The following is a 22,035-nucleotide window of genomic DNA, read 5'->3' on the forward strand; positions in this document are numbered from 1 at the left end:
AATGTTAATACAAAGTGTCAAATGAATGTAACAGAAGTAGTTTATTCCAAATTGTATCACAAGTATATAGAGATAGAGTTCAATTTTGTCAAAAAAATAGTGGCTTGGGATTTGAACCGCCGACCTTACGTACCAACGGCGGCGAACGGTAAGGCCACGAGACCAAACTAGCATATATGATGACAAACTTAAATTTGATGTTGGTTTTATCTAAATAATATCTGTCATCCGCGTCGAACACTTTTAGTAAATTTTGAAAAATGGTTTGATGCAAATTGTCAAATGAATGTAACAGAAGTAGTTTATTCCAATTTGTATCACAAGTATATAGAGATAGAGTTCAATTTTGTCAAATGTACCGATATTTTTGCGCACCTTGACTGCTTCGTTACTTATGACGCTGTGGCTGCTACGATATTTATGAGCATCTTGCATGTACTCATATATTTGACGCTGTGTATGTACCGATGTATTTGAGCAGGGTGAATGTATCTATTAATTTGAGGACTTTTGTTGTACCGATATAATTGAATACTTTTGGTGTACCTATATATTTGCATATCTTGTCTGTGACGATCTATATGACGCTGACTGTACATAAACTTATCTGAATTTAATGAACATTTTTACTTAAAGCTCAAAATGTTAAAGATCTGTATAAAAGTCATTATTTTGACATTGTTCAGCAAATTTTTAAACTTTTTATATCAACGGTCAATATTCAAATCTCGAAACTGTAACCTAATATAAACTATGTAATATGTCCTTCCATCAGTATCGAACTTTTAACAATGTAAGAGTGAACAGGCGAGCGAGTACGCTTGCATTTAATGAAATTTATGTGACGCGGTCATGAGTAGCGCCACACTGCATTACAAGCTTAAAGGCACTACACCACAGATTTCACTGTCACCCTAAATTTAATGTGTTAATTGCGCGGGAATATCTATTCCACGTTTTATTTGTCGTTGGTTTAAAATTACTGTTACACAAAAAAAAAATAACATTGCCAGTCTAAAAGTATTCTTAATTATTCAGGTAACTACGAAATGACATGTTTCTCGACACATCTGGACATTATGATAAAACCATCCTGAAAGGAAAGGAGATTTGGACCACAATTTTATCCCTATAATCATATTTTACCCATTCCATACTGCAAGTATCCTCTATCATTCCAAGTCCTATAATAAAAGAATGCTTAGTTCTTTCAACAGCCTGTGAGGAGATGTACAAGGTCAACGGGTGCTACGAGTACAAGATATGTTTACACGATGTGCTGTGCGTGCTTTGCTACTGCGAAAGCAACTTTATTTTTTATTCGCGGTTACGGTTAGTATCTTTTATTGTTAAGCTGTTTCTATACTTTGATCGATTGTAAATCAGAATAGACCTTTAAAATTTTATAAGTATGTAAATTAAACGCCTGTAATAAGTACTAGGCAAATTTACGATTCGAAAAGTTTTGCTAATTACAAAGTAGGAGTTTCATTTTACTGACGCTAGTCGTCATGGGTAATCTTTAAGAAATTTTAGGAAATAAAAAAAAGAGAAGTGGCATAATACCGCGCACTATGATCGCCTGATGAGGTACAAGTTGTTATTTCCAGAATAATTTACATAGAGATGGATTAGCGTCCCGCGGGTCGCGCACCCGTTGAATTTCTATTGTTTAGATTGGAAAACTAAGTGTAGTCGTGACTTTCCTCTCACGTCATTATTAGATTGCCGGTAACACCGACGACGCACTATCATATTATACAAGTAATATATACGAAAACTTATCTCCGTTCTGGTGATATTCTTATATCAGAGTAATCTTCTTCTATATTAAAAATGTTGGTCTAAGGCCCGGTCAATATTTTCATATCCTATTTAGATTTCGAATTATATTGTATTTAGAGGTAGAAAATTCAAGTTTGAGGTAGAATTTTCGCATGGCTTTAAGAATTTTATGTATCAAAGACAACAGATTAAAAAATAAAGAAATTTAATTTTAAAATCCGAAATTACTTATCTGTTGTTGTCCCTATTATTGTTGACATCATAAAATAAAACCAACACTTAGACCAAATTAAAACCTTTTAAGGACGACTGATTAACAAGTTTTGCAAACATCCTTGTTAACATTCTAACTAAGATTTGTTAACAAGATGATTCACCTTCATACTAAGTTTGCCACTTTGAACCTTATGTTTAGGTCTTGTACTAACAACTCATAAAACTTTTCGTATCGTTTCTATATCCATAGATATATGAAGATCCACTAGCATTGTTAATTATTAATCTAACATAGAAACGTAATAATTAATTAAATTCGCGTTCTCCATTATCCGGACAATCGAAATGGTTTAACGTAGATGTCGATGGGGTTGAGAACGAATCGATTTTCTAATGGCCCTGTGACCACCCGGCCCCGTCGAGATTGACTCATTTGCACTGCATTACATTACCGACTGACACGCTCAGCCACTCTCATCACGATCATAATCAACGGAAAGCTTTGCTAAACTCCTTGCTAAGATTTACTACTGGCCAAATAAACTACTTATCGGTATTCAAGATTTTTTTTGTTTAAAAAGACCTTACCCGCTCTCAAGACTGACACCTTGTAAAATGTGAAATGCTGTGAAAAAATGTGAATGAAAAGATATCTGACCCGCGAGCATGCCAATGCCAAAAAAGTTTACATTATTTCAGTTTACTTTACAGCAATTTTATAGGGGAATATAAAAGAAGATATGTTTTACATTTAATAAACTTTTCTACAAACGATGTATGTAATATACAAACAATATTTTCAAAATACCTATATTATCTTTTGACTTCGGTACCAACAATGTACGATCTAAATATCTAGACTAGTCTAAATTCAATGTTCTGCTATCGGTATGCCGTATGCTCCATACACTGATTTATTTATTACCAAGTTCAATAACCCACTCATGATTATGAGGTCGCCCGTCTCGTTCTATCTAGGCGGCGAATTCGTTACACATTTCTAAATTGGCACGCACGGTGTATTTCTGTGGACCAAATTCACAATAGTGGCAGTCTACGAGTACTTTAAAAAACTAACCACGTATTGATGTATAGAGTAATTTCTAAAATGCAACGGGAACCTGTTTAGTATTTTATTTTGTTACATTGTTGGCCATTTAAAAAATAAACACCTTAAAATATATCAAAAATGAGGTATTCAAATATAAATGATATGTTTACCTCACAACACGTCTTATTAAAGCAAGTGCTTGTTTTAGTTGAGAGATAACGTTATCCATGTTTTCTAGGCACATTTTACTTTCGTTCCATGATTTAGCTACTTACACCTTTTGCCGATTAAAGTCAAGTTTCGAGTCATAACAAAACACGACAAATAAAATACTTATGTCCGCAAGTGAATGCTTTCAATTATAATACTTGTATTAAAAATTATGGTTATAAATATTAAGAATAAAATGTTTACCTTTTAGATCCAGGTAAATCGGAAGCAAATTTCCTTTTTCATAGTTGGTTGTCGTGTTTTCTTTTTATTCACTACATTGGCACTAACTGTTTTATTTCTTAATTTTATTTCGTTCAGTATTCAACGCATCAAATTGAAGCCGTTTTTCAAAATGGACTGTTGTGTGAGAGAATTCAATCTTTGTGGGTAGGTAGATAACACAAACCGTCATACTATAAAGTAGCTTTTGCCTTGTTATAAAAGTATAGATTACAAAAAAGAATGTATCAAAAAATGTTTAATTATGCTTGCAAATATAATTTTTAATAATTTATTCCGCTTGACTGCATAATTTTACGAATTCACAAACTGTTGGACTTTTGTGTGGGTTTCCGGCGTCCTGGATTTGATTACCTATTTTGATGTATAACATAGCATTTATGTAGTTAACATTGATTATTTAGGTATTCTATTACATGTTTAGGAAAGTTAAGTGTTTTTTTTAATGATCCTACTCCCGATTCAATTTTTTCTTCATATTCAAGCAATCAATAGTCACATGACGAATAATTTAAAAGATGTCATGTCGTAAAAACTGAACGAAGTAGGCAAGCAACCAAAATGTAGATAAAGGTCGTTGTCCTAAACAAAAGTATTCGCACACGTGCAAACATTAGTTGCGCCATCTTTCTTTATGTTTCAAAAACACGAAACATGCTTGATTCCCATTACTAGACGATAGATGGCGCTAGCAGAGACCGAGGCAGATGTGCGAATCTGCGAATTTGTGATAACAAAAATGTCAAGGCCAATGTTAATAATTTTTATGTTACTTACTATTTCTATTTTTAGTGATAAAAAGCATTGTATTCAACATAATTATTTATATTTGATATAAATAAATGAGGCTTTACCGAAGTATTTAGTAAATTCTGTTTAATTTTTCACATCACATAACCTCAATTCGGTATCTATGGATTTTGCACGAAATACGGTTTAGCTGTTTATAATGAGTATATTAATAATTTTACTATACTAAATGATAGATAATGGATACTCTCAGGCCTAGAAAACATTAAAGAAAAGAAAACTTACACAAAACCACTTTTCTGCTACAAACTAATGTTGCAAATTTTAAATTTAGCGCCACGCTCAGATACGAATGAAGTTCGCGTTGCGAATACGGGCCGATTATGATGTGAAAGATATTCCGAAGGCCGTGAGGTGCCGTGAGTGAACACGGAAATCGAGATGTGTGTGTGGTCAAAAAGACAGTGCAAGGTAGGGGTCGGGTGGCGTTTGTGATGGCAAAATTTTTGCAAATGGTGAGTTAGGAATTATTGACTTTGTGAACAAGGAAGTTTATTCTGATTTGTGTTAGTGAATTAATGGTGTGTTAGAGAAAATTTCGTTGATAAATGATAATTTTAAGATACTGAGATACGGGATCGGCAAATGGCGCTACGAATAGCTAAAGTTGACACAACTACGCGTTTAGAAATCCCGTTTGTCCTTCGATCATCAATTTCAAGGCATGCGGGATGTTCTGTGAACAGTACAATAATAGTGCACCTACAAATTCCTGAAAGCACGCGTTTGATTAGCAACTGGCACATCCAGCTTGGCGATTATAACGGTGTCAGCATGTTGCGATTTTTTTGGCCAGCGGTACTACTTTTCTAAACTCGTTTTATAGAGGCGGCTAGTGGTTTTCGCGTCCCGTAGGGTCGGTGGCCCCGCCGTGTGTCTTCTGGAGTTAAATTACATAATGTAGGGGTCTCGGTTGGAGCATGCAACAAGTAGATATGTGTCGGCGGGCTAACTGTCAATCTTGAGTACAGTAAGCTCGCTGCCCGCGGCCCGCGGCCCCTATTAATTCGAGCCGCTGATGTCACTTATCTTTGCGCTCTACTATCTAAGCCCTATGGCCGCAATTTTTTTGCACATAGTGGCTTTAATGTGTATTTGATAAACAGCGCACGTGTCTAATTAACCAGAGGATTTAACTATTACCAAGGTTTATGATGCAAGTATTTTAGTCTACAGCAGAACATTCCTAACTTTTGAATTTAATTTAAGTGTGAGAATTTTCTGTGGCGCTTTTTGGCGGTAAACATATTGTGTTAGTTAAAATGTGATTGTTTACAGCACGGTCACTGACATTAGCACCCACAATGGACCAGCAATTCTGTTTGCGCTGGAACAACCATCCAAACAATCTGACTGATGTGCTTGCAAGCCTGCTCCAGCGTGAGGCTCTCTGCGATGTCACTCTTGCCTGTGATGGGGAGACGGTCAAGGTAAGTTTAGTCGACTTAAATTAACTTTACCTGCATATCTCTATGAAAATTTAATTTCAAAATGTTAGTGGTGTTCGGGAATATCATTAAAATTATTATGATTCTTTTATTTACTCTTCTCTATATACTGTTGATATCTGTGTAAATCATTTCATATTTAATAAATTTAAATGTAAAATAATGTTTTCAGTATTACAAAAAATGTAGTAAGTTTTGATAGATGCATCATGAACATATTTATTTGTATTGTCATGTTGATACATGGCTTGCATTCATGAATTAAATATATTATGTTGACATGTTAGAGCAGCTGTTTATTATGTCATAACAAATTGCATACAATAGTAAACAAAGTTGAGTAACAGACAACACAAAACATCTACAATACAGTTTACATTTAAGCTGTTAATTCATAAATATGAATCATTCAATTCAGTTTAGCAATTTCTATAGCTACAATTTTTCTTCTATTATAAAAAAAAATGCTTAAAATATAAAATAGTAGAAGCCCAGAATGTATAAAATAATATAATCACCTCTAATGTGCCTTCATATGAGCCATCAAATCAAGGCAGACCACATTGTATATATTCAAATATTTGCTAATTCTGCAAGGTTATTCTTACACAAAATGTTTTTTGTTGTGTCGTCTTAAAATCTTGAGTATAATTTGCATAAACTACACAGGTTGTATGCTTTTCAAGGGAAATAATTGGTTTTGTTAAGGTCAGATGTATTCTAGTTTTTTTAGCAACATGCTCCGGTTTAGCCCGGGTGGCAAATAATGTGTTTGGCCTCCTATCAGCTCTATTCGTAGTACCCTTCCTGATGATGATGATCCATCTTATTTTTTGGTTACCTTTTTAGTTTGTGATTGTTTGAAAATACGCACTAGAGCAGAGAGCACTAGTGTAGACCCCACTACTACTACTACTTGTGATATCTTCTAAACTATTTGTCAGAATCATGTTCAGTCTGAAGTAACGTTAATTTACATTAAATTCTTCTGTTAATGAATACATTTATTTGGATAATTTATACATGATATCCATAAATTGGCTCTGCAGATAACATGAAATTTCTGAGATCACTGTATCGGTTGAAGAAACATAATTTTTTGTTAAAATACTAACTGCAACCCATTCATTGCCGTGTTTTGTAAAGTTAAATCCAAAATTTCAAATTAATAATATGCAAAAATTTCCATGATTCAAAAAAAATCTATTTTTAGAAACAAACCAGTGGCGTTGTCTGTTTGTACCAATAGATGCTAATATGAAATTTTATTTATGCAATTCATTTATAGCATTTTCTCTGGTTCTGTTATTTATTGGTTGTTATAACTTAACAAATTATTCCTTTGACTTATTAAAATTCACGAATTTTGAAAGTTTGAAGTTTTATGCTAATAAAATGCAATTTAGTTTGTAGGTCGCCAGTGCTATTCGCTGGCTGTATGTTAGGTAGTCTGCATAAGAGCTGCATGTCGTTAACTTTCTAATTTTTATAACACTTGTTTGTCTGGTTTTAGGGTCTAGAAGACCAATCCAGTGCATATATTTTTTGCAGACTGTAACTCATTTTATTAGTGTTTTTAACAGTTCTTTAAACATAAAAATATCAAATTAATTTATGATATTTGTTTATCGTCTCTTTTTAATTTGAAATTGGATAGAATTGTTAATTAATAGACAACTTTTGGCAAATATACAGAGATGAAATGGTAATTTTATAACTGTCCAGCTTTTGTTTAATAGTTTATCTTATAGATAGACTAGCAGTTACTCCCGACTTCGTCCTAGCGGAATTAATAAGTCTAGTAATAAATATGCCATATCATCTGGGGATGGGGTAGCTCCCTAACAGTGAAAGGTTTTTTTTAATCGGTTTAGTATTTACGGACACTAATAAATGCAAACAAGCAATGTATGTAACAAATAATTTTCGAACCAAGTTCATTACTTTTTACGCAGTAATGAGCAAGCATACTAATTAACATTTTCATACTGACAAAAAACATGTTACACTATACAAAAGCTATAGTGGAATTTTTAATTCCCCTAAATGTAGATAAAAGTTTTATTTTTAGAAATCTATAAATAGCAATATATTTCTGTGAAAGTAAAAATGTTAAGTATTGAATTAAAAATTCATTAACTACTTACAAAATCCAAACCATTTACATATTAATGCGACATAAAAATATATTATTTTAAAGTTACATCTCACACATAAATTTCAGTGAATATTTAATTAAATAAGGGACATTGTACATGGATTGTTTCAAGCAATCAGTACCTACAGCAGTTCTAATATGTCTGCCTTAAGCAGACGAAGGAGTTTGCATTATTATGATTATTCAATATTTTCTTTTTGGTTTAATTATGTTTCTTATACATTAAAAACATAGGCCTTGTGATGCGATAATTAAATTTGAATTTCTAAAATTTACTACCAAGTCTAAAGGAACCTACTTTATCTAAGTTACACAACATATTTATGTCTATAAATAGATATACAAGAGTCTATATACTAGACATTAACAGTTCATTTAATGTTCAATTTCTAACTCATTAAATTAAATTTGTTAGTATAATTACAATTTTGACTTTTACGTTTTGTATATTTACATATATCTATACATAAATACGTCGAACGTCCTTGGCTCAGTGGTTAAGCACTTGACTTGTTATATGCATGTTCTGGGATCGAATCTCTCCATGTACCAACGTGTTTTGTGATTTTATATTAACATGTAAACTTATCCAATATACATATGGTGAAGGAAAACATCCTATTGCAACCTGCACATATCTGCGAAGAAGTTCAAAGATAAGTGTGAAGTCAAATACCTGCACTAGGCCACAGTGGTTGACTAAGGTCTAGTCTTAATAGTAGGCTCCGAGCCCCTCAGTGGGGATGTGTAGAGGTCTGATGATAAGTAAATATGGAAGTTGTACTATTATTGTGTTCAATAAGTATTACACATTGTTGCAGGCGCACCAGACAATTCTGTCAGCATGTTCTCCATACTTTGAGACCATATTTTTGCAGAACTCTCATCCGCATCCCATAATATTTTTAAAAGATGTGCGATTCTCAGAGATGAAGTCACTCTTGGATTTTATGTACAAGGTAAAATAATATATACAAAAATGTTCATTAAAGTAAGAATAATGTAATATTTTAATTAATTAATATTTAATTTATTTCAGGGTGAAGTAAATGTTGGCCAAAATATGCTACCTATGTTCCTAAAGACTGCTGAAAGCTTACAAGTTAGAGGTTTGACAGAAAACAACACACTAAATCCTAAGGTAAATATATTTTTACGTATTATAATTTTTTTATTTATTGTTTTAATTTATTTTTAAAGTTGTTTCCTATATTTTGTGATGCATATAGATGTGTTTTTCCAATAATTTAGTAAATGCAAATCGAGACCACTATTAAAGGTTAATTAAATCGGGTAATGAAATAATTTGTATCTAAACAACATTTAGGTGAATTGATGAAGAAACTAATATTTAACTTAATCTTCATGTCTAGCTTTTGCTGTACTGTTATTTCAAAATACAGTTATGTTATAAATGGAACGCGGATGTGTATTACGTGTACTTATATTGCATCCTTCGTTTTTCTAGTTTAAGTGCAGCTCAAAACATTATATCGTCTTAGTAATTAATTATAAGCGCATTAAGGAATTTTCTCTTGTTGACGCGCCATATTTTCTCGTGGCCTTGATATTTGTGACAAATGATAAGCCGAGAGTCTGCCAGCTAGAATCGCGTAGCACACGTGCACCCTTTTCTATGAACTAGTTTGCACAAACCGGTATATTTGCAAGCGTTACGCTAAATTTAAAACATTGAAATTTAACAAAATTCCGTTCGACGTGTCTGCGAGTCCTCATTATAGATTTACTGCAATCTAATGACTTTGATAGTCCAATGTATGGAAAATATTCGATTTGTAATTCTCAGAACGTATAGTTTATACCTGTATTGAGACATATTTGGCGTTCAACCACCTCAAAGTCTATTGAAATGCTGTATACATCGAATTATTACATACATACGTATATCGTATATAATATATGCCGGTGATAACCATAAAATGTTATCTATGTACATCGTAACTGCTTTACTCTAAAGTACATAGGTATTGTTTACTTTTCAGAATAAAATTGCCTAAAAAAGGTTGACAAAAATTCACATGTTAATTACTTTTAACCCCAAATTTTAAATAGATTATGGTCTACATAATAGTTGTGCCAAATGCAAAAATAATGAAAAAAAAACAATCTTAGTTGTTGAGATTAGCGCGATCAAACAATGGCCATAACTTTATATAAGTATATAAGATAGTAGCACGATAGTATATAAATAGCGTATTTTACATCTAGCAAACATTCTAAAAACGTCTAAAGGTACATCAAATGAGAATAAAATCCTACGTAATCAGGCGACCTAAAATTTACATTCCAACTATACTGTTCTAATCTCTAAGAATGTTAATGTCGAGAGAAGCAAATATATCAATGCCATTTGCCGAACTTAAATAGGAAACAATATATTTTAATTCTCAATCTGTATTCTCTGAATTAATGTTGTAAATAAAAGAGTAAGTGATGATAATATTACTGGTATTAAAAGACTAACGGCAGATAGCGTGCATGATAAATAAATAGTATCTTTCCTCTTACTTGCAAATTTTAGTACACACTAAAACACCGTTAGAAAGAATAACAATAAAATTAATGACACAACGGAACTTCTCCTAAAAGTCTTAATAAAATATAATAAAAGAATTATTAACAGTAAAAATTTTAATTTAAGTTATTTCGGTCGCCTGTGCTATCAACTTGGAGGGATTACATCTCCATTAACAAAAACGGTATAAACATTTATGTCAGAATTATGGAAATCAATGCATATAGCTCTTTAAAAATGCTAGTCTATCTATTAACCTAAATATAAAATTTTACATCACTAAATATTTCTATTTGCAATTTATAGTTGAACTTTGTAGTCATATCGGCTTTAGAAGTTGACCTGTGTTACGATTATACTAAGCGTAATTAGGAGCATCTTAAATAATCCGTTGAAATTGTGATTAAAATTTTTTGCAGCTAGTACTAGAAAGAATTATTTTTCGGAACGGCATAAAAACTTGGGTTAATCGATGTGATTAAAGAAAACAGTTCATAAACGTTGAATATTCTATATTGTGCAGACGGAAGAGCGATCAACACCATCAGTTAGTGCGGAGAACCTGTCTCGCGGTGAGTTCGCGAGCCCGCCTGCTGCGCATGCGCACGGCGGCAGCACGCCGCTGCCCGCGCCCCCCGCGCCGCCCGCGCCCCACGCACCCGCTCCCCCCGCACCGCCAGAGAAGCGGCGCAGGAAGAACTCATCTCTGCCACGTGACGATGATATACCATACCGGCACTATGAGGTTAGTGGAATTGCTATAATATGTCATGTTTTCATTATTAATATATCCAATTTGTTATTCAACCACTTGAGTCTCATAACCCAGCAAGCTTTAGTTATAAACTTCAATTTCAGTTAACATCTGTAATCCTATACGCATCAAAAGCCCTTTTGTGGTTGTCTTATCTGTGCTTTGTTGAATCAAGAAAAGATTTTGATGTATGAACAGTTAAAAAGAGGTTTATAATCTATGACAACTCTAGGAGACATAACTTAAACAATGTGTTATGAATAGTAGTCATTGTAACATCTTTCAATTTTCATCATATTGTGCCTATTACTGTTTTGAAACATTGTATTTGTTGTTTTGTTCAAAGTATCGGGCAATTGTTCAAACTTTACTTCTATTAATTAATTAGCTTGCGATTATTGATAACTGCTAATTTGATAGACATGATTCTCAGCAATGTTAGGAGAAGTGCTATCGTCACGCTATGCCTGTGATATTTAATCATGCTCATGTTTTTAGGCATATAAAGTGACTCATAATGCTACTAGAAGCACGAATTGCTTCATGAAAAGTACTTCCTTGTTGTTTAGTTGAATGTGGAATTATGTGCAGTAAAGTATAGGTGTACAGTGCAGAAGTAAATATTTTTTTTTTATATCAAATGGTGGCAAAGGAGCGAGCGGCCGGAAATCGCTGAAATAGCGTAGTGACCGTTGCACATAGACATACGCAATTGCAATTGCAATTGCATATGCGTTGCCTACCTTTAATCAACGGAGGAGAGGATGCACAGAAAGAATATATTTTCTTCCTTTCCATGCATCCTCTCATCCGGAAAGTCCACTTTCACTTCCCATCCTTTCCTTATAAGGAAAAGGGTGGGAAGGGAAAGAGGACTAATATTGGCCTCCGGGACGCACACTCATCAGACGAAACGCGGAATAGCTTCCACTAAGTAGCTTCCAAAATATAGTTTATGTGTACGTGTACAGTCGCACGCGAAAGGTGGTAAGGGTGGTTCAACGGGGTCGGGTTCGGAGCCGTCGACTCCACCGCCGGCGCACACGCCGCAGCGCCTGACGCCGCTGGTGGCGCACGCGCACGTCAAGCAGGAACCGGACGCGTACGCTACGCCGCACCCCGCGCCGATGCACCCGCCTCCGCACTTTGACCAGACACATCTAACGGTCAGTCCTATATGTTTAACTCATTATAGAATTTAAAAAATAGCCTATAACATGTCCGCGTACATCAGCTACCTTCCCGTCCAAGTCCCGTTAAAATCCGTCCAGCCGTTCCGGAGACTACTAGGAACAAACGCGGCCTTGTGGACAGACATACAAAAATATAAAAAAATGTTTTTCGTTATCAATACCTATGATAGAATTGCTTTCAAAATATTTGTAGTTTCTGATAGGTACATCCTTATCCTTCTCTTCTCTCTTTATCATATTATTTTCTTTCCCTTAAAAAAAAACAATTACTGGCTCAAATAGTTATGTCATAGATTGCTATACTATATGAAATATATGACGATTTCAGGGAATGGGAGTAAATGAAATGGCATCTATGTTGACTCAGCACCCACTTGGTAACGAATGTAGCGAGAACGAGACAATGTTGCAGCCCCACCCGGACCAGACAGACACCATCGATGGTAAGTCAATACATTGTTTATGAGATGACCACAAATATTAACAATAATAGACAAACACTTGTTTATGTACTACATTAAGATGTTTCTGGTACCGGACTTTATAATAGAATATATGTCATTTGGGCAAATAATGAACATTTTATTTAAATTAAAATTGAATATTTCTATGTCATAGTTAAGTTTGTGGTTATCTTGAATATATTAAGAAAGGAGAGCTATTTTTGACAAGGCATTCTAAAAATTAATACCCTAATAAATTAATCTTGAACTTTGAATTAAATAAAAAACATTGTCACAATAGCTTTTCTGTATCTGTTATATGTTTTCTGTGTTGCCAGCTTTTGATATTCTGCTTAAATATTTGGAAACATAAATTGGTGTAAATAATATTATAGTTCCAAATATTATCTTATAAATGTGTTGTTTTTTTAAAGGCATGACATTAACACCTTACAGCATGATGTTTTTACTCTTGCTTCTATCATTCTTCTCTGATTTGCACCAACCATTCATTAATAGCTTCTTTATAATACTTTGGCTTATATATATGTTTTTTTTATCGAAGAAATCGGTGTGGTTATAAAAAAAGTCGCGTAAGATTTGGCGCTCCCCTGTTAAGGTCGTGTGAATTTTTGACGTAAAATTACAAGTGTGTGTGTAAAAGATTTAGGTGTAAACAAACGGTGAATTTGATTATTAGGCTTGATTTTTTTTAAGGTATGCATGGATACAATGGAAATAATGTAATGCGTAAGTTTACTTGAAGGAACGTGTCTTGAAGGAAAAGCATGCGTTAAAATAAACTTAGAAGTGAACCAATTACATATCTTACAGGTGAAAACTTTGGCGTTGATGAAAACTCTAAGCCTCCCGAAAGATTCAACAAATTATCGAATATTAAAAGCATAATGAAAAGCTACAAAATGGCATTAAATCAAAATAAACCTTACAGTATACCAATGACTTGTAATATTTGTGGTAAAAATGTTGGCAATATAAAGAAACATATGAAATCTCATAATCCTGAACAACATAAATGTCCCTTGTGTCCAATTATATTGACTAGAGCTGATAATTTAAAGAGGCATCTACGTATGAAACATTGTTCCGTTTTGAAGTCTGACAATATGTCAAATATTCAAACAACATGTTGAATAGCGAGCGACCAAAACATAATATCTTACAATTCATAGGATTTTTTTTAAATAAATACAGGAATGAAATGTAGTTATATTTGTGATTGTTTTCCTTCAATTATGAGATTAGGGTGATATTTAATTTTTGTAATGTTAGATACAATTAGTCATTAGTTTTTATTAATGCATCACTTATGTGTGTAAGCCAATGAATTTAAAAAAATTAAAGTAATTTAAAAAAAATCATAAATTAATTAGATTTTTGTTTCGATTTATATAGTAAAAGCTTGAGGTCATCTTCACACTAATTCCTTACTAATAATACGTATGAAATTTATACATGATATACTCCAAAGAGGTAGCTATAAGATTTCTAAAACCAAATATTCCGTACTAACATTTCTTTCCTATAACATGAATTGCTTTCACAGGTTCTATTTCCATTTTGTAATTAGTAATAAGGTGTGGTGTGTTCATTTCTTTATAAACAGTCATAACAAGCACTATTATTTAAGTATAGAGTAAAAATATGTTTTTCTTTTGAAACGGAATGTTGATTTTGCTTCCCTAGTGTTTGTTATGTCTATGCTAAGAATCACTAAGCTATAGTCACACGGGTATAAAATGTATGGCTAAAATTTAACTCGGCTTTGTGCGATTTAACTTTCTTTTTTCAGTATTATTTTTTTAATAAAACTCTCACCCTTGGTTTAACATATAAATAAGTAAATAATATGGTCTAGATTTTTTTTATTTAATAATAATAATTCTCAGAATTGAGATATTCACGTTGATTTAATTTAGCTTCAACTGATTTTTTTTTAATTTCTTAATGTAAGGTTGAAGCTTCTCAGGGTGAATTTTGTATTTAATAGTATACTCAATTTTAAACACGAGCTGTGAGTATGGGATGGATATCATTTTATTTATGCTCAAGGTTTACTTGACGTAACAACAAAGCGTGTATTTAAATTATAAAAAAAATATTCATTGTACTCTTGTACAATATGTAAGAGCAATAAAATGACATCTTACCTTCGCTATGACGCACTAGCGATATTATGATCTCTTATTGTTCCTCGTAGTAAATATTGAAGTTAACAACAAAGCGTCCAAGACTGATTTTGTATTTTGCGACAACGTTCTTTAAATAATAATTTATTAATTTTTAAACAACTAACTTGTAAGTATCGTTATTGTGTGTTCGTTGCAAATATATTCCTTTTTTATTTATACTTATTTTTCTTTTCATTTTCATCCTCTTCCATGCTTAGTTTTGTTTACAGCAAACCTGTTTCTAAAAAAATCGCATTCTGTTATCGGCTTGGTGAAAGTGAAACTATTATTAACATTTCATGCAATTGTAACAACACTGACAAATAACAGACACCATTTCTTCAAATGCCATAATCGATTCATTTTTGCATGAATCTCTTGAAATATAATTATTTTTATGTAACTTTATTTCGGAGGTTTTGTTGATAATATAAAAATGTAATTAATAACTTTCTTATTAATTAATGAGCGCTTTTAAAATAGTGCTAGGAGAAGCATAGTTTAGCATTTACAAACTAATCTCGATGCTGCTTTGAAAACCTAGTGCTAACATTATGTTATCGATCTTTGAATAACCTCTTTGTGACCGACAGTAGAACTTTGACATATTAGCCTATTCGAAATATCTATTCTCGTATGATTTTTTTGTAACACCAGTAAAAAATGAAATTTTTTATCTTTTAAAATATCACACTTGTATGTTATTAATACTTAATCATATTTAAGGTTGATTATTCTAGGTTCTACTGTTTTAAACTTACTGATATCATAATTGTTAAAATCTAATAATTTCAAAGACGTGTAATAAAATGCTGCAGAACCAACAAACAACTTACCGTTAGCAGTATGCGATTATGAATGATGACTAAATATTTTTTAACTCCAAATTTCTACTCCCATTAATTATTTTGGTTTTTGAAGTTTTTTAATAATATTTATTTTATTGTTTTCCTATTTTTATTATAAGTAAAACCTACATCAATTCATTGTTATTTTTTAATTTCTTTGCAATGTATTATGATTATTATTAGTGTCTAAAAAGAGATCGTCTATCCGACCGTTGCGGACCATATCTCACTAAAACGTTAATTATGATAGATATGAATTTAATTCTCTTAGAAACATAAGGTGATCGATCGAATCATTCATAATCGCATCGTACCGCATTGTGAGAGTACGTAGGGGTGAGGTGAGTTGGCACTGCGGCATGGCACGGCATTCGGCGAGGGTGGGAGTGACGGCTCGGTGGTTGCAGGCTCGAAGGGCTGGCACATGCGGCTGACGTTCGAGCGGGTGGCGGGCGCACTCAACCTGCACCGCTGCAAGCTGTGCGGCAAAGTGGTGACGCACATACGCAACCACTACCACGTGCACTTCCCCGGCCGCTTCGAGTGCCCGCTGTGCCGCGCCACGTACACGCGCTCCGACAACCTGCGCACGCACTGCAAGTTCAAACATCCCGCGTACAACCCCGACACGAGGAAGTTCGAGCCCACGCCGCCGGTGTCCGCGCCCGCGCACGCCACGCATGCCGCGCACGCCACGCACGCGACGCACGGCACGCACGCGACACATGCGGCGCCGCTCTTCGCGAACCACCTCGACGCGAGCTTCGATTGATTGTCCATGTACTGGCTGGGCATGGACGCCGTGTGAGCGCGCGCTCGTGCACAGCCAGGCCGCTCCGCTCCGGCGGACAGACTCGTGTGTTTGCATTCTAATGGACCGTCTCGCGTTGACTTTCCTATTTAGGATTAAGCTGAAGTGCTATTACTTAAGCGGGCCTTAAATTCAGTTCTTAATGCCCATCCACGATGGGCCACTCGTTTTAGTATTGTCTCGGTTGTGCATTTGACTTGCCCCAGTGTGACCTTTTATAAGAATCCTATTATTGGATGTTATAATTGTTAGACGTTTTTCGAAAACAAAACGTAAATCCTTTTAAATGTCGCTTAACAAATCGAAGCGTTTATTAATGTAGGTAAGCAAATTTTTTTCTATACCAATCGCTATACGGGAACGGGCAAAAGCAATAATATGATGTTAATTTTATTACCATATTATTTTTTATATTATATCAATAGAAATCTTAAGCTATTTAAGGAGTATACACTATATTCAAGTAGCGGTGCGACCGCGAAGTTATTCTGGCTATTTAACGGCTGCCCATAAGCGGGCATTCATCGTCTTGTTATATTTATTCGTTAGATAGGGAATTCTGAGTTTCCTGTAGCTAATTGTATTTATGTTATATCCTATGAGTGGTGCGGAATGACAACAGCAGGTTGAGAGAACTGGCAAGAGATTGTGATCTGTCGTCGGTCAACGACATATAAATATTGACTGAATCTCAGTGTAGATGCATTTGTAACTCTATGAGGCCTTTGCAAGATGGATAATTATTAAGGATTTGTGATGTATTAACGGATAGCGCCTAAGGAAACATACGAAAAGATTTTTTTTTTTATACTAGACTAGTTGATCTATTTACGGAGATTGTTTTTTTTTATACTTAGATATATTCTATTGTCTGATTTAATATAATTTTATATTTATGTGACGTATGTATATGATTTATCAGTGTTGTTTGTTTTTATTGATCGAACCTATATGGTAACACTTCGCGACTTAGTTATGTTCAGTCGGCAGTGGATACACTGCGCGAGGCAGTCGTTGACGTTGTTGACGTGTTTTATAATTTTATCGTTGGTAGATGTTTTTACGTTTAGTTGTCTTAAAGGGTCGCCAGAGCCCATATGAGAACGGTGCTTGAGGTCACAGACCTCTTTTCAATTATTTTAAGATAGGGTGGAACGTTCGAGGGTTGCGCATTTAGTAACTAATATTGGCATTCTACGATTGGGACTAACCTAGCGTTTATGTATGTATTTTCAATTAAGATTTAAGATTGTTACATTTTTAGCTAAACACTTAGAGTGGTACGGTAACTGAAATGTGATAAAATGGAATGGTGCTAGAACCAAGAGTGTTAACACGCTACGATTCGACTCCTATTTGTAATATTTAATGTTTTAAATGATTAGTTACTTTGCATTATTGTAAGGCGTCTAGCATCCAGTTGCGGTCGCGTCCGTTGCGTCACATTTACGTGACGTTCTCGTCGCGCCACTAGACATTACAGTATCACTCGAAATATTTACCTTCGTTTTTTTTAAACGTTCAAATTGACTTAATATATATTATAATATAGAGATTTTTTTTACAAATCGAATCCAACTCAGCCAAAAAGTAGATGTCAGTCGTATGTACCGTTTCTTTAGTTTTTCATATTTCCTAAGTTGTGGCGGCGATGCTGTTTTAAGTAGCTGTGAACATGCAATTTCACTTGTGCAATTTTTTTTAATAGTCATAACTCATAACTAGATTTACATTTGCTTATTAAATATAGGGGCCCACTTGATATAAGCACTAAGCTCCTGTGTCCCGAGAGGGTATGCAAATATCACCAAACGTTTCTTCCACAAAGATTTTTTTTATATTTATTTTAGTGATAAAAAAGATGTTTATATACCTTACCAGTTGACGTGGGCGCTTATTATTTGATAGCATTTCATACTCAGTGCAATATTACTAGTTATTTAATTACGTAACCAAACTAAAGGATATTATAAAAGTAATGAATGTCTCCGAAAATGGAGCTAATACTTTTTTTTATTTACATAGTGAAGTACTTCTCATTTCTACATCTACCAATCAACTTTAAATGTCTGCAAATATGTTTTGTTTTTGTATTTAACATAAGTATAGAATTCCTTAATTTAATTTATAAAGAGAATTTATACTTTGTTTCTGTTTTAAAGTTAATAATTTTACTTTCTACCTCCAAATAGCGGCTTTATAAAAAGCAGATATAATATAATTTTTTTTTTCTTTTATGTCTTAAGAAGTACACACTTCTCTTAGTTTCTATTTTAATATTTTACCTTGCAATAGAATAAATCTTTACTAATTTCAATTGTATTGTTAAATGTATATCTCTTCCTAGTAACGAGGTAAGAGTGGCAGAAGGAGAGCGAGATAGTGAATAGGTTGTTTTTATATTAAACAGAAGTACTTCTCCTATTTTGTATGTAGGTAGCGAACGCAGTTTGGGTTACGGTGTTGTACAGGTTTCATAGCTGGTAATATTAAGGATTAGCTTGTTTACCTCTGCCAATCGTAATAGTTAATGTTTAATAATTTATTATTGTCGCGCAATTCAAAGTCTATTGTTGATGAATAGATCATAGCTATCCGATAAGGGCAGACGCTAGCGTACTTCGCCCGCGCGCCCGTAACTTCATCTAATCGTGAATGCATTTTTTTTGTATATTACTGTCACTCGAGACCAATTTTAAATATTGAATTTGCTATAGCAAATCGATCGATTAGTAATATAGATTATTTTAGATATTTTAGGTTAGGATACTATGATAGTGTCTGGCCAGAATATTTTGGAGTATCACATCGTTTGGCTCAGAAAATATCACCCCTTTGATCTCTTTACAGCTTTCAGAAAGTGTGCAACTTAATAAATATATAATGACCACGTAATTGGACTTATTGAAAGCTAACATTATGCCATATGGATTTACACATAAGGTTAACGAATTACTAAATTTAGTCTTATTGAAAATAAGGTCTTTATGACCTAGTCACTTATTTGGCCAATCTAATTGAATATTCCAATTTATTGTATAATAAAACGGCCTCTTAATATCACGGCGATGTGGTGTTATTCGGAATTCAATGGAGTGCAGGACGAGCGCTATGGTTATTTCAGGATAGCAATGGTCTAGTTATGTTTATTTTGTTTATTTTTAACATTAGCCAATTTGTTATAGTGTCGTGTATCAATAGTATAAATACTAATAGGCGGGGGTGTCAAATCGTCTACCTAACAACTATCCAATCGCTGTTGTTATATTTTTAAATGAAATTTTATGAAAGATTTGTTGTGTCTATGATATATTTCTAAATAATCTTGGTTTGATGCCTCCATTAAAAGTTTAATTTTGATTTTTTTTTGTTTTATGCAATCAGTTAATGCAATTTTTTTTATTTCACATTGATGTTATGTAATGCAATTTTAACATGTTGCAAACTCCTGCATTTATCTGTTGTATTTATTACTAATTTTTACATTAAATTGTGCTATGTTACAATTCGTGTAGTTTCAGTTGTGCGTGTCACTCGACCCATCCTCATTGTATGTCGGTAACTGACACCGGCTTGTGACACATCTAGCTGTCATTGTACACGGAGCAGCAACACTTCATGTCAGAGCATGCATGCGCCCATACCGAGAATAGACGACTCAAAAGTATTGCTGATCTTTATAAAACAAACGCCCAAGATTTGGAGACCGATAAATATTTAAAAACTTCTCAATTTTTGACAAAGATTTAAATGTGATCTTTTAATTTCAATATTCAGAAACAAAACCAAATTTCAATTAGTTATTTGCAAATGTACTGTCGCAAATTTTATTTGATTTTAAATTATGCGATTGTATTACTTAGAACAAATATATCAATCACACCATAAGTATATCGATAACATTAAAATTGTTTATATCTTGTTGATTGGAAAATGTTTCTATGCAAATTTCATATGTATTTTGTAGTCGTTAATAGAAACTAGTGGTTTTAAATTTTGTGATAAGGTCTTACCGTTAAAACAAATACCCAAGTAAATAACATAAGTTCCGATTGGAAGGAACATATCATTGGAAAAATTACCAATTTACGAAAATAATTCACAAGTACACATAGTGTTCGTTTTTCAAAAGCGCCTGATAATTTGAAATAGTTGGACGTAAGTTTGTATCAATCTTACATATTGCTCATATATTTCAATAAGGGTTGCGAAATTAAAACTTTAATATTTCGTTTCAGTTTGAATCTTTGTTAAAATATGTGGAGCTTGATTATATATGATAGCAATCGGTCCCAAGCCTTGGTTGCTACAAAGCTTTGCGCGGACAAGGAGCATGTAAGGTGACGGCGAGGCATGGCGTCATTGTTTGCAGAGAGGCCGCACACGGCTCCCGTGCAGTACTCGTACCACAGCATGTTCGTTGCGGCGGCCGAAAGCGCCGCCCTGTGGCGCTGCAAATCTTGCGGCAAGGAGGTGTCCAACCGCTGGCACCACTTCCACTCGCACACCGCGCAGCGTTCCATCTGTCCCTACTGCCCGGCAACGTACAGCCGCATCGACACTCTGCGCGCCCACCTGCGCCTCAAGCACGCGGCGCTGCTGCTCAAACATTAGGCATTGCACACACCAACGGCCCTCGACCTCTACCTTGCTCTGACACACACACATACAAAACAACACGTACACATACACACACATACACACACACACACATACACACACACACAAAACACACACGCACACTACACACAAACACGTACACTTATACAAATATTTATTTAAGTATTGTAACTGTAACTGTTTTATTTCTTGTTGACGTTATTTTAGTGGTTGTAACGTTTTACATTAATATAATTAAACGAGTAGGTAATTTATTGCACGTTTTCGTGCGTTATTTATTGTTCTAGTTAAGTGCGATATTCAAAAAGTATGTATGTATGTTTATAACTTACAGGGTAAATTGACATGAACTCGATAAGATTTTCAAAAAGCTTAACCTTTTAGCTATCGATAAGAGGATTTAAAAGATGTATTAAATTCTTTCTAAAGACTCAATTTTTTTTGTAAATTCTACGATAGTAATATCGGTCATGTGGTTGTTATTATGTATGTATTATTTGTAATTTGGGTTATGTTTTAGTAGGTACTGCGATGGGCGACATTTCTTTATGGTTTTTTTAGACCAGAATAAAAAGCGAAGCTTCTAATATAACTAGTAATTTGTGTATTTTATTAAGAACTTGTATCGGCATGTTCCATTATTTGATGTTGCGAAATAAATGTTTTAAAATGGTACGAAACGCTAAAGACTGAGATGGCAACAACTTGTGAACGATG

At 33.9% G+C, this 22,035-nt stretch overlaps 2 protein-coding genes across 7 annotated transcripts in view; one reads left to right on the top strand and one right to left on the bottom strand.

Moving 5' to 3' along the window:
• The window catches only part of LOC106122497 (IQ and ubiquitin-like domain-containing protein), a 73,885-nt gene extending 70,173 nt beyond the window's left edge, over positions 1–3,712 (bottom strand). For both annotated transcript variants that reach the window (XM_013318486.1, XM_013318483.1), the window contains exon 1: positions 3,467–3,712. The gene's annotated coding sequence lies outside the window, so the exon portion shown is untranslated. The remainder of the gene's footprint in view (positions 1–3,466) is intronic.
• Positions 3,713–4,310: 598 nt separating this feature from the next.
• Positions 4,311–21,379, top strand: fru (sex determination protein fruitless). 5 transcript variants are annotated; one of them, XM_013318491.1, is made up of 8 exons: positions 4,311–4,770; positions 5,594–5,745; positions 8,743–8,880; positions 8,961–9,062; positions 10,981–11,202; positions 12,183–12,377; positions 12,733–12,847; positions 21,071–21,379. In XM_013318491.1, exons 2-8 carry the CDS (start codon positions 5,620–5,622, stop codon positions 21,310–21,312), a joined length of 1,140 nt encoding a protein of 379 aa, XP_013173945.1. In that variant the 5' UTR covers positions 4,311–4,770; positions 5,594–5,619; the 3' UTR covers positions 21,313–21,379. The 5 variants fall into 5 exon arrangements, with proteins under 5 accessions (XP_013173945.1, XP_013173941.1, XP_013173944.1 ...); XM_013318487.1 differs by lacking the exon at positions 21,071–21,379 and adding an exon at positions 16,295–20,032 and having other exon boundaries at positions 4,317–4,770; XM_013318490.1 differs by lacking the exon at positions 21,071–21,379 and adding an exon at positions 13,682–15,218 and having other exon boundaries at positions 4,319–4,770.
• The last annotated feature ends 656 nt before the right edge of the window (positions 21,380–22,035 follow it).

Source organism: Papilio xuthus, unplaced genomic scaffold, assembly GCF_000836235.2.
Source record: "Papilio xuthus unplaced genomic scaffold, Pxut_1.1 DF826923.1, whole genome shotgun sequence".
Classification (NCBI taxonomy): Eukaryota; Metazoa; Arthropoda; class Insecta; order Lepidoptera; family Papilionidae; genus Papilio; species Papilio xuthus.

Excerpts from the sequence above, each read along its gene's own strand:
- fru (XM_013318487.1), top strand. The coding sequence starts at position 5,620 with ATGGACCAGCAATTCTGTTTGCGCTGGAACAACCATCCAAACAATCTG. Across the intron at positions 9,063-10,980 it reads ACAACACACTAAATCCTAAG|ACGGAAGAGCGATCAACACC; the intron begins GTAAATATATTT and ends TATATTGTGCAG. Across the intron at positions 12,848-16,294 it reads CCAGACAGACACCATCGATG|GCTCGAAGGGCTGGCACATG; the intron begins GTAAGTCAATAC and ends CGGTGGTTGCAG.